The 14,298-nt window shown below is 38.3% G+C and overlaps 1 protein-coding gene across 1 annotated transcript in view; it reads left to right on the forward strand.

Annotated features, from left to right (window-relative positions):
• Nucleotides 1-826: 826 nt before the first annotated feature.
• crybg2.L (crystallin beta-gamma domain containing 2 L homeolog) overlaps nucleotides 827-14,298 on the forward strand; it is a 57,077-nt gene continuing 43,605 nt past the window's right edge. Inside the window, exon 1 of the mRNA XM_018246441.2 lies at nucleotides 827-1,261. Coding sequence (XP_018101930.1) covers nucleotides 1,014-1,261 — 248 coding nt within the window. The 5' untranslated portion in view covers nucleotides 827-1,013. The remainder of the gene's footprint in view (nucleotides 1,262-14,298) is intronic.

The following is a 14,298-nucleotide window of genomic DNA, read 5'->3' on the forward strand; positions in this document are numbered from 1 at the left end:
TTTTTTTGGGGGTACCCTCCTTCCCCCCTACATTTCCTAACATATGGCACCTAAACTATACAGTGGGCTCATGTGTAGGGCAATATAACAACTCTATTTAATCTTATGAAGCTTTCCCAAGCTTGTGTAGTGTAATGTATTTGTTGCTACATATACGTCCATTGTACTTTAACTTGGCGCCGTATGCAAATCAGGCATCGCTAGCGTAACTTCGCTTTCCTTGACGAATTAACGCTAGCGCAACTTCGCTACTGTTCGCCTCCCTGAGCACAACTTCGGATTGTAGTGAATTAGCGGCTCCCTGACGAGTGCAGCGAAGACTGGGCTAGCGCAACTCCGCAGGTTAGTGAATTTGCCCCTAAATGTGGTAGGAACCAATCATCTTTAAAAATAACCACTATTGGCCTTTATATTGTCTGGAGGGGAAAGAAAACCATGTCCCTTTCATATAATACTGTAACTACCTGCATGTTTAACACTAATCTAGAGGGCGGAGGCACCACTTGTTTGTAACTCAGAATTGAAATCCTCAGTGTCGGTTGTGTGCAGGGAGCAGAATCCTAGCACAGGACAATAAGACAGAACAAATATTCATAGCTCTGCAAATATATGACTTCTTATACAAATACTGATTGGCTAGTATTGTGCTCTGTACAATAAAACAGCTCTTTATACATAAATCCCAAGTTTAGTGCAAGGAAGTCATACTGTTATACCTGTATATACAATATGCTCTGCATACCCTTAAATCTGCTCCCGCCCTTAATGGGTGTCCTTCAATCAGCTCTATTTCCACACCTGTGTACAAACTGCTGGCGTCCCATATGACAATCAGAGCCTTGGGGAGACAGTTGAGCGTCTGCATCCTGCTGCTTTTCTTCCCCTCCTCCTGCCTCAGGCTTCACAACCCTTCCCTCCCATACCCCTCCTCTCCATCCTCCACCTGCATTAAGTGAAAAAACTGTGCTTCCTATGGTCCACTAGTTACTTTCTCTGTGTTGGCAAGTCTAGCAATGTCTTCTGGGTTGTCCCAACTGTCAGAGTCCACCCTGGCTTCTCCCACCATCAAAAAGAAAGGTATAAAGAAGAGGCTGGTTAAACTGTTCTCCAGGAGTGAGGGGAACTTAAAGGAGAAATATCATACAGCCAGTGATGGAGATAATTGCTTCACAGAAGATGTTTCAATGTCTACAGTGGAAGAAGGACATTTGGTCAAAAAAGGCAGGAGCAGCTGGAGTGAGAAAAGGGGGAAGAAGGAACGGTAAGAAGTTGATATAACACAAAAGGGGGAATGCACTAATATTCAATACCAAAAACATTTCCTGAAAGTAATATTTAAGCAGAGTTATACACCTGCAATATTATTTGTTTGTTTGATGTCAGTTGTGTAACAATAGAGGAAGTAGACCCCACAGTTGCGGGGGGACAGGGGGGCAGACCGCGGGGTCTGAAGATTCTTTTGGGACCCAGTATGCACTTGTTACAGTGCTGTTTGATGTACTTACTCCTAAGCACAGTTTTTCAAATGCATTGCAATAATAGATCTCCTATTACACATGCATACGTATAGGTAATGCAATTATTTATCTAAATACAGCCAATGGTATTACCTAAAACCTGACATATAACAAAAACTGAAAACAGCTCAGGTGAAATAGTTACTAATAGCCCACTCAAGAGCGAACATTGTTTTAGTATTCATCACTTCCAGCCATGTTTGATAAGCATCCATGCAAGAAGCTGTTGGCTGTCAGAAGTAGTAACATACTCCTGATACAAATTGTATAGGATAGGATCACAAGATCTTGTTGCAGGTGTGTGTGATCTTTTTGCTATATTCTTGTTTTGCAAGGTTGTCAAACTAGCATCTTGGCCATACCTGGCCTGAGGCAATCCTTGACTAATATGATATTCCAGTCAGCCCCAGATAGCTCTGGCCAAGCAATGTCCAGAAATATACTCTTATTTTAACCCTATACATGAGGCAATAAGCTGTCAACCTGGTCGGACTGAGTAGACAGTCAATGTTGGCCTGTGTTTGCCATAGTATTATTGATATGCCAACACAGGCATAGTAGCAATACAATCATTTATTCTGGGCTTTTCTTAGTGTTCGTTGTGTCATACAACATTTTAAATTTCTGAAACGTCATGTTCAGTTTTGGAACAATACTCTGGTTTATGTGCGTGCATAATTCTAGGTATATATAACAATAAGTGAATTTGTTGTATCATTGTGTACTGTATATGGCTATGAGAGAAATTAAATGTTTGCTTTATTCTCTAGATCTGCTCACATGCTACACTGTGTAAACAGAAAAAGGGTCAGTGAATGTCATTATACACACCTTTATGTATACTGTATTTTTTATGGTAATTATTACTGACATTCCAACTGAACTTACAAATAAGAGGTCAACTTATACTGCAGTGCCTACTAGCTTTTCTTCATATTACTGTGCCAGATTATATTATAATGACCAGAATGTTTGCAGAACCAAAGAACAGACAGGGGGCCTTATAAATCCATTGTAAACAGGGGTGCTTCACCAATGAGGCGAGTTGAGGCTGTCGCCTCAGGCGGCAGCACCCCACTAGGTACCAGGGGCAGCAAAAATGCTGCTCCTGGTACTTTAAGAGTGAATTTCCGGGGGAGGGGGGGCAGCAGCAACTGCTGCTGCCTCAGGCGGCAGAGGGGCCAGGATCGCCCTTGATTGTAAAGACCACATTTGGTATGTGGGCCCCAGCTGGACATGTGCAATAAATGCTAAAAAGATTTACAATATTTTTCTTAAATCTGATGAAAACAGCACCAAAATGCTGAATGCTTATGGAATTGAATACCTTGGAGGGAATGTAAAATAATGGGGCTCACACTTCATGAGTGGCAAATATTTTCTGCACAGTGTGGGAAAGTACAGTTTAAGCACAGGTGAAGTTAGCCACATTCGTTCATTTTTTTAATGTTTTAAATATATCTATATATATCTATATATATCTATATATATATATATATATATATATATATATATATATATAGATAGATAGATATTATATATATATATATATATATATATATATATATATATATATATATATATATATATTTAAAACATTAAAAAAATGAACGAATGTGGCTAACTTCACCTGTGCTTAAACTTTAATATATAAATATATTATTAATATATAATTTATAATTATTATAAATTTAATATAAATATATATTATTTATTTTAATTTTTTTACTGGGGATGCACTGAATCCACTATTTTGGAATGCGATCGAATACCGAATCTTTCATAAAATATTTGGCAAAATCCCAAACACAATCTGAATCCTAATTTGCATAAGCATATTAAAATAAGCAAATTAGCTCTAGATAGTAACAAAGAGAACCATCAACTGTGCTTGCCACGTGCTGTTAATAAAAAATTCAATTCCTTGTTTGTATGACAAAAAGTCATGTGATTTTAAGAATTCAGATTCTGGCTTTGGCCAGAACTAAAACCTGCTGAAAAATGCAGAAGCCTGGTTGAATCTCAGCTAAATCCCAAACATCCTCGATTCAGTGAATTCCTAATTTTTACACAGACATCCATGATTCCTTAAGATGGTCATATATGCGTTTATAAAAGCTGCCTTTTCAATCCTTCTGGACCAAGCTGGCAGCTTTAGTTTATTGGCCAGTGTATGGGTCTACCTGACCGTTATATGTCTGAAAATCAACCAGATATTAATTAAACTTACGGCTGCACACATGCCAACACTGTGCCTGTCAGTGAGACTACACAAAGGAGCAGATGGGAGTGGATCATCCACCTTTAATTTAATTTATTGTGCAATTGTGTTGGCTCTAAGCATTTCAGACGAGTGAACCACCTTTGTTTTAAGAAATGCCATACAGAAGATGTATTGTATGTTCATTTCATGAACAATATTGCATTAACGTTGTTCTTACATAAGTAGTATGCTGAAAATCCTGGGCTGTATTGTCAATGAATCATAATCTTTTAGATGTTTAGAGACCATCAATATCCTTCAGACTGGGAACATGCAATGGATAGCTTGTTGCAGGCCAGCAAATGTTAAAGACACCCAAAAAATAGTACAAGATAGCCTATGGACTTCAGCTAATTTAAACTACAGCTCCCACTAGTTTCATAGCCTTAGATTGTAGGAGGGCAGTCTTGTCAATTATCATTCATTTAGCAAGATTTTCAAGCATTCTGGGCTGTCCTGCTTAACCAGGAAACGCAAGATGTCATGCAGTCTTCTTGCAACCTAACTGTTGTAGCAGAGACAAATTGCATAAGTATTGCTTCAAGTTCATTTAAACAGCATAACTAAGAGGAACAGTCAGTGGAGGGCATTGGAAAGTATAAAGAAAGTGTCATTTCAATTTTTTCAGGAGAGCCGTGTATTTTCTGTGACCACCGTCATAACTGGGACTATTGTGGCTCATCCACAGCTGAAGGGCCAAAAGTGTTGCTGCCACCGGCTAACCTCATTATATATACATATCACACAGGCTATTACCAGGGTGCAGATTATCAAACAAATCTCAGCATGTGTGGATAAAGAAATGTATACAATCTGGCCAGGCTATCTTTATTAAGCAGGAAGCCAATGTCTTTGAGCAATTTAGATGGATCAGGCCCATTTTAAAGTATTTTTCTACTCATCTGCTAAGCTGGAAATCACTAAACAGACTGCAGGGTTGTTATTCTTTACCATGCAATTATTTTGTTTTGTTTTCCTTTGTCTAGCATGGCCACCTTTACATAATGCAGCTATTGATTATGCAGCGATTGTTGCTATTCATACTTAGACACAAAGATAGGTATTGTCATTACTTATGTGTAAATAGAAATTCTATTGGGAGTCCTTTCACTTGTTTGTGCTGAAATTGCAGTGATTGTATTGACCTGTCAAGTGTATTGGTTTGGGTGATGGTAATACATGCTCACTGGGTAGTACTTTTGCCTTGCAATGTTGGTGACATGAGTTCAGTTTTGGCCCAGGGAACAATCTGTAAGTAGTTCTCCCCATGTCCGCATGGGTTTCCACCGGGTACTCTGGTTTCCTCAAATACTCCAAAAACATACAAGCATTGACTCCTGCTCCTTGTATTCCGTGTCGGACTGGCTCACAGGGATACCAGGAAAACTCCCGGTGGGCCCATGTGTCAGTGGGTCCTCATGCTGCTAAACATTTGGCCTATTTCATGGTCATTCCTCTATGAGAACAAAGAGACTAAATAGATGGAATAATAGATTATAATATGTAAAGAAAAGAGACTAGGAGAATAGAGGTTGAGTGAGGAGAGGAAGAAAATAGTACTGAGAGTGGACCCCGAGTCTGAAGTTTTATGGTGGGCCCTTGGTCTAAGGTTTTTTGGTGGGCCCCTGGTGTCCCAGTCCGACACTGCTTGTATTAAATATTGTCTTTGTCTTGCCATTTTTTAAAAGGACAAGGATCATAGCTTGCAGATATGAATCGATCGTATAGTTGATTCCTATGGACAGCCATAGCCAGAACATTTATGATTTACTACTGCATTTTCCACTGTTATAAAAGAAGATATTATATGAATAAAACACTTTGAAGGGAAAACATGGTATAATGAATAACTGCATGTATAGTCCTATAGGTAATATAACTGAAGATGTAGGGCTGCAGGGAACACTGTGCCTTTATTCAGGCTAAAACTTCTAATGGGGTTTGTCCCATAAGAGTCTGCTGGTCTGAAATGTCCCAGACTTAACCATTTGACTTCTTTTCCATTTTTAACATACTGTAATGAATAAACATTTTTTTAATAGTGGTATTCTCACTATGAAATAATGCATAATTATTATATCATCATCATAACAGCTTCAAGGGATAACATCATTAACAGCTTAAAGGGATACTGACACCAGAAATTAAACTCTTTTTTACATCTATTATAATATTGCCTTTGAAAGCTACTTATAACTTTGCCATAAAGTATTTGCACAATGCTTTTACATTACCTGTCTGATGCCCCATGTTCCTGTATGAGTGGGCTGCTATATTTGTGCAGCAGGAGTCTGCTTATCTGACAGTGAAACAGTTGTCAAATGATGCTTCATTTTGTGATTTATGTGGTTTTTATTTTTCACATCCACTTAACATTACTCTTTCTGACATTTATAAGTATCGCTAAGGGACCTGGCCCAATTATCATTATTTAGATGCACTGCAGGACTTTTTAGGTATTGGGCACAATTGATTTGCATCATCTTACTTGGCACATCTGACTAATGGGTTGGATGTTTAAAATATACATTTTTATATTAACCTTAGTATAATGTGCCAAGTGTATATGTGTATTTGTATATATCCTGGAGTACTGAGTCAGAAAACTGTACTGGCAGGTAGTTAGAATAGAAAATTAGCCTGTCTTATCCTGTCAATATTACACTTCAAAAGAACTGTATATTGCCTGTGGGTATAATAAATGCCAGTCTCCTTGGAACATTCTTGAAATGTTGTCATAAAAAAAAGGATTTTCCCAGACTTTTACATGTGCCTATTGAAAGCAGAGCTAGCATGGACAGTATTCATTGTATTGCAATACAATCCATTTCTTAATCCTAATGAATAATGAATTGTTGGTTGACTGTGACATTGGCATACAGTAGATATTCAGCCTTAGTGAATGCTGGCAATACTGTATGTGCACCTATAATGACCTTGCCCGGGTTTTGGGTATAATGTATGTAGAATGAAATAAAAACATTTTTTTACTTTCTTATAGAATTGCCCTGCCTTTGTACACATTGCCCATTTCAGTCCACCACAAGATGCCTCCACTTTCTGACTACCAGTTCTTTTATGTCCCTTTTATGTCTGTTGGTTGCCTGCAGGTTGGCATTTCTCCATGATATTCTCTAGGTATATCTCCAGCTCAGTAAATTGTTATGTCTTGTGTTTGTATCCCCTTTTTAGGAAATCAGTACAGGAGACTATAGGGCAATACAAATAATAATAATTATAAATAATAATAATAATAATAATAATAAATGGCACACTTAGGTTTGTTGCTTCTTTTCTTCCTGCTCCACAGGCTTCTCTGGCCTCCTGAATCACTCAGCATGGCAATGACTGTCTGACACCACAAGGGTACCATATGACTGTTGAGGGGGGTTGCACACACCGCATAAAATGTATATACATGTGTTCTGTTTAAGGAATAATTCACAGTTAAACTTACTTTTAGTATGCTGTAGATAACAGTATTCTAATGGATAAATGCAGGCAGAGAATCAGCCCCTATGCTCAACTCAGTTCTCTTCTGTGCCAACACCCGGAACCACTGCGTTGGCCTGGGTGCAGGCACACAGTTAGAATTTTGGCGCTAAAACATGAGAATATGTATTTCAACACCAAAATCTGCAGTGGTTCAGCCCAGCGTGCCCTTGGCCTTAGACTTGGAATTTCAAATGCTATCTGATTGCTAAGACTTAATTACACAGCAACGTGACAGAAAAGAAAGTCAGAATTAATAAAAGCCTCAAAAGAAAGATTTAAAAAAATTAGAATAACAGCAAAACCCAAAAATCTGTTCTTGGTTGCTGGGGTTAGTGACCCCAGCAAAAACTTAAAAAAATATTCATAGATATAATGGGGGGAATGTAATAAAAGTCATTAAAGAGAAAATAGATTCATATTGCAAAAATTTGCACCTTTGTGCGAACAAATTTTTCTCTGGATAAATGTAATATAACTTTCGCAAACCCAGAAACTGTTTAACGATCGCTTCCGACAGTGGAAGAAAGATTGAGAATTTTATGGTTTGAACCAATGCGTAGTGTATGTAATACAACTTCTTACTGAGAAAGTTTGGTCCCTAAGATTACACCACCTTCAAGTATGCCTTAAGAAATGCAACAACAGGCTAATGAAGAATATTACTTATTACATTGTCCCCAGATATATTTGGAAAGATAAAACAAAGATGATGTTCACACACTTACTTTATTATGCGATGGTGCAAGATCACAATTATGTATATTACTATAGAAAGGACCTAACCTACCTAACTCACCTAACCTTTATGAAAATGAGCAATTATGTTGTTATATACAAGCCACTTTTAATTCTGCTTTACATTATATTGAGTTATACAGTTCTCTCTTTTACTGCTAGCTTATATATATTTGTGGCTCCATACCTATTTATTAAGCTGGTGTGTGTCTACTGTATATGTAAACCATAATACCCAGGGTAAGGAAATCCAAATCTATGCATTTATTTCTAGCTACCTCTTGTACATACCTTGCTAAAAGTGTTATCTTCTATCTTTCCTTAATCTTTAATATATGCATTTATTTCTAGCTATCTCTTGTACATACTTGCTAAAAGCATTATCTTCTATCTTTCCGTAATCTTTAATCTTTCTCTTTTAATGATTTAAAAAAATGAGTCTGTTATCTTTTACTATATAATTCTCATGCTTTATTGCTCCTAAAATGCTTGACCTGTCATTTATGTTAAACCCTGTGCTATTTAACCTTCCAATTCTCATATTTGTCTAATCCCTATGTACAAATGAACCATCATTCTCTTAGTTATCTCACAGAATCTTTTTTGCCATCGGCACATTCTAAGATCAGCCTTTGAGTGTAATAATAAATGACAAGGCAACTCCCTGTTTGTTTAAAGGGACACCACTGACTGAAAAAACAATTGAGTAGAACATAAAGGTATATTTAAGCAGTCCATGGCGTGGTAGAAGACAATCCAGGTAAACAAACTTGAAGAAGCTTGGTTTCAGCTTCAGGCTATGCTCACAAGGACAATTGTAGCTGCATGGCTCCTCAGAAACCAGACAGTTAGCATCCCAGATCATGTAAAATCAATTTATAAGGGCTGCACTGATTGCATATAATGTCAATGCAATCCGGTTCCATTCTGTGTAGGACAGTTGACTTTGTAAGACATTCCATTGATTTTTCTAGTGTAGTGCTATCCAACTTCTGTGGTACGCAGGGCCAATAATAGAAGTCAGTGTTGACCATTCCCTGTTTTTAAACAACATCGACTTTAAACCACACCCATGTTACCACAAGATCATGTCCACATTAATAGTGGTAGCACACCAAAAAACCAAATGGTTGGTGCTCACTGCAGGGATATCACTCATATGTGAACAAAGTTGTCATATTAAGACCTACCCTAAAATCCAGATGCCTCCTCTTCCCCTTGGATAAACGAGCACCCCAACACATGATTAAACACCTTAGGGCCCCCTAACAATAATTTATTTTCAAATACTAACAAACCCCCAGAACAAATACCAGGCTTATGTTCCACAGGCAGAGCAGGACACACAAAGGCAGAGTATGGTATCAACACCAAAGAAATGGACGGCACTCCGATCAAAGGAATACAGGTTTATTGCATACTCCTGCAGGGATCCTACGCCCTACGCGTATCGGGAATCACTCCCTTAATCATAGGCATACATCCTGAACCATACAGACAGGTTATATACAAAATGTAGATAGCGACCCCTACTGGGCTCAACATTATAATACATTTAAAATTCACAATAAGAACTTGGCTGTATAAAAAGGGGGGGTGGAAGAGAGAGGAGAGTGGAGGGGGGGCGGTCCCCGCCCCGGGCCTATTGGCCCGTTGGTCCTTATATAGATAAGATAAATCATGTCTGGTGTTCAATCCATTAGGTATCCTAGTCTCCAATTTTAGGATCCAGAATGCTTCTCTCAAATTTAGTGAACGCACCAGATCTCCCCACATAAGAGGTAACCTCACTTGTTCAATGACTTTGACTAACAGATCCTGGATTCCTCTTTTGGAGCATAGTGCAAAATGTTTACCTACGGGAGTCCCTTCATCCTTATTCTCGATCGATCTTATGTGTTCCCGTATCCTATCTTTTAAACAACGGGTAGTCCGACCCACATATTGTTTGTTACAACTTTTGCATTCCAGCAGATACACCACACCCTTGGTATTGCAGTTATAAAAAACGTTATTCTGGTATAACCTTCCTGTAACGCTGGATCTGAAACTTGGCCCAGTGGAGATGACTTTGCAAGTTTTGCATATGGTCGCTCCACATCTATAGCTCCCCTTGGTGGACAGCCAGTTATCCCTATAGCTCTCCCTTCCCGTTACAACTAGACTTGGTGCCAGCATCTTCCCTAAAGTGGGAGCTCTCCTTGAAACACATTTTACATCAGTTACTGACAGGACGTCTGCTAGCCTTGCGTCATTATATAGCACTGGAAGATGTTTTCTTATAACATTACAAATTCTTCCAAACTCTTCACTATACTCCGTAATGAAAAAGATTTCCTCCCTCTCCTTAGCACACACAGACAGAGCAGGGCACACACAAGCAGAGCATGGCACCCACAGGCAGAGTATGGCACCCACAGGCAGAGCAGGGCACACACAGGCAGAGCAGGGCACACACAGACAGAGCAGGGCACACACACAGACAGAGTAGGGCACACACAGGGAGCATATGGAAGGCAGAACAGAGCAAGAGACAGGGAAACCTATCAGGGCCACTCTAAGATGTACTACATACAGTGCCACAGTGCTGTATGTAGTACAGCACTGTGGCACTGTATGTAGTACATACATACAGTGCTACAGTGCTGGTGCCCCATTAGCCTTTTGTATAAAGTGTGAACAGGTTAACAAAGTGGGCATTTTCAGTGTGTGTAAACAACAGAGGTGAAACAAGTGTGAACAATGCAGGGGGATCACAGGTGTGAACAATACAGGGGATAAATCTGAATTTGAGGTTTAAACAATGCAGGGGCCTGTAGTGATACCATTTAAAGATAACACATGGTAAGCAAACACAGCAGGTAGGTGGGAGGCCAAACAAGGGAGGTTGCAGGCCGCCAGTTGGGCAGCCCTGTCTAGTGATATTGAAATCTTATATGAGGGGCGATATTGGCACAAAGAACTAGATCTTTCCTAATAGAAAAAAAATCTCAGTGTAAAGAGGCCAATGTGCAATCCCATATATGGGTCACGGCTTCTATGCCCAATTCACAAAGGAGAACTGAAATCATTGGGAGGGTGGGGGGTCCAGCTGGCCACATATATACTATATTATTTGATGACCTGGTTACTCATGGAATAATGTAACCTTCATTCTTTGTAGCCTTACTAGCGGGTACAAGGTTTCTGTGGCATCAATATTACAGCTCTCCAAATGTGTTCCTGGTACTTGGCTGGTTCTCTGTATCTCAGATCCTTTTTTTTTTTTTTGCTGATACCACAATTCACATTTCTAAATTAAAAACTACACTGAACTAGCAGGAACAGGATATGTGCTAGGCAGCTAATCATACTGAAAAAAACACTGGTATAGGTCATGTACGGTAGTAAATAAGCTTTTATGCAGGCTGTCATTTATGTACAGAGAGTACATTATTCATTATAATATATATGTTTCAGTGACATGTGACACAAATGACATAATTCAGTACTGATTATAGGGGTCATTCTTGACCCCCCCCCAGGAGGCACAAGAGTGATGCAGGTTGCCTTTCCTGCCTCTCCTTACCTTACTTGTCTGGATGAGAAGCAAGGTAGGGGGTGGGTAGGGGCAGGCCAGGGTCCAACGAGGGGAAGTCTGTGTTCATCCCCCCACGTACCACCCATGGATCCTGCGCTGACTAACACAGTCAGCACTTTTGCAATTTATATATATGTTTTTTTCTATTTTAAAGGTTCATGAGACATTTGCATTTTTAGACTGTAATTAACACACTCCAAAATGACTTAAATAAAGAGAAAATTCACTGATTACAGCACCCCCTAAGGTGGGGGTTTGACACCAGATGCCATTTAGGACCACTTCCCAGATGGAATGTAAGGCTTCTGATGTCCATACTTATAGATGTTATTTTCTACAATTCCTTCTGCCTAATTCACCCTTGACAAAGACAACTTTAGGGGGTAGAAAGCATTGGACTTCTGTATTTGGGTAATGCCTGAATTTTCTCTTTAATGCAATAATTTTGGATTGTGCAAATTCAGCTTTTTTCAGATTTTGCTGGTATTAGCAGTCTTAAAATGCAAACCACTAAAAACAATATATATCCATATATAATATATAATATAAGTCCCCCTGACCCAGTAGCTGCCTGTACCTGATTGCAGTACCTTGCAGATAGGTGAGGTTTTGTGCTGCTTATACAACTATGCATTACAGACTCTAATGGGCACATTCCTCCTCTTTAACAGCTTACTGTACTGGTTATACAGTGCTGTAAATTGTACATTTCTAGTTTCTTCTTGTGTTGTATTCTGCAAACATGTCTGCACTGAGATTCAAAATAGGCTTTGGCATTTCAAGTTCACTGAGGCCTAAACAGACCCCATATGCCAATAAATAGTGACTTTCTATGGCTTCTTACAGCAGACCCTATCTACCAATTGCCAGACTGGGCCTGGCCACAATGGAAAAAGGATAAAGTTTGGTTAACAAGAAACTATTAGCAGTTCCTCTCTCCAGTGCAATATTACTAAAAAAACTTAAAAAAATAAAAATTCTAAGCACTTTTTGCCATTTACATTAATTATTTTTGAAAAATAGCTAATGGTCAGTACCTAGAGATGATATCATTGATCATGCTACAGAACAAAAAAAGAGAACTGTTCTGACATTGCTCTGTCATGATGGAACGGTAAGTTTCAGCATAGAAAGGGTTCCGCTTAATAATTTTTCCCAATTCAATAAGCCTTCTAGAATCCACATTCTGAGGAAACCTCACAGTAGGGGGTAATTCACAAATGACATAAGGACAGACTGTCTGGCTAGGGGACTAAAAACACAATTATCATATCTATGCTACAGTGGAGTGATCTGTCTCAAGGTCTCTTAAGGTAATATTGTTTTATGCTCATAATTTAAATAACCTCTAATACAGATAAAAAATAATTGCACCCATTCATTAACTTATAGCTAGGACTTCTCAAGGAGTCCAAACATTCTCTGTAGAAAGAGAATTCCATTTCTTACCTAATACTCATAGTTTCATAATTTTGCTATACACCCACAAATAGTTTAGTTTAGTCCAGAACAGCCTGTTGTTAATTGATGACCCGCCCTTCAATCATGACATGCTCTGTTTAGGAAAGAAATCAGAAACCTCAGATGACTTATCTTATCCCATTTTCTTTTTTTTTTTTTTTCTGACATGTTCTCCCGACTAAAGAACTGATCAGCAGGTGGCGATGTTGTTACAAAATTCATTATATAAACAAATTCATGTAAATTGCAAAAATGCTTAGAACAACAATTGTACATTCGTTTTAAAGATTTACTTGTTGGATCCAGGTGGACTCTTTGATCCTTTTAAATGGCAGTAGCTTTTATTCTTCCATAGTAACATGTGAGTCTAGTAGATATTTTATTGTACATATTAGATATTTGCATTCCAGTTTCTGGTCATTGCTTTTGATAGTTTGCTAATGGCATTGCTTGATGTGTATCTACATAAAGCCTAGATACAAGTAACACACAGATGCATGTTAAAACCCTCTCAGGGTTTAGGGCCCAATGGAAGTCCATTATTTACAGTTTAGTCTTTAAAATCGTATGCATTAATTGCCCAGCATATTTTCCCATACAGTACATTTTATTTTGCCATAGAATTCTAGTGGGGAAAAATTGCTAAAACATTTAGACCATAAAGATAACTGATGATAACTGGCTGCTCCCTGCTGCCTAAGGCAAGCTTCTCACCTTGTCGAATGGCAGGATTGGCCCTGTATTTATAATGACAGTTTGCCAGTCTGAACTTTACTTTCTAATTTCTATTGTGACGGTTTTTCTAACATTGATAGGGATGGTTCACCTTTAAGTTAAGTAATAGAATGGCTAATTCTAAGCAATTTTTCAATTGGCTTTCATTATTTATTTTCTATAGTTTTTGAATTATTTGCCTTCTTCTTCTGCTCTGTAAGGTTACAAATTGATTGTTATTGCTACTTTTTATTAATCATATTTCTATTCAAGCCTCTCCTATTCATATTCCCATCTCTTATTCAAATCAGTGTGTGGTTGCTATGGTTATTTGGACCCTAGCAAACACATCGCTGAAATAGCAAACTGGATAGTTGCTGAATAAAAAACGAAATAACTCAAAAACCATAAATAATACATTTGAGCGTCAAATCAAAAGAATTTGTACGATTCGAGTTTTCACTCCCAAAATGACTTTTTTGAGTTATTTTATTGATAAATAAGATAAAATCATGGATGGGAGTTTGGACGAG

This window comes from Xenopus laevis, chromosome 2L (assembly GCF_017654675.1).
Source record: "Xenopus laevis strain J_2021 chromosome 2L, Xenopus_laevis_v10.1, whole genome shotgun sequence".
In the NCBI taxonomy this organism is placed as follows: Eukaryota; Metazoa; Chordata; class Amphibia; order Anura; family Pipidae; genus Xenopus; species Xenopus laevis.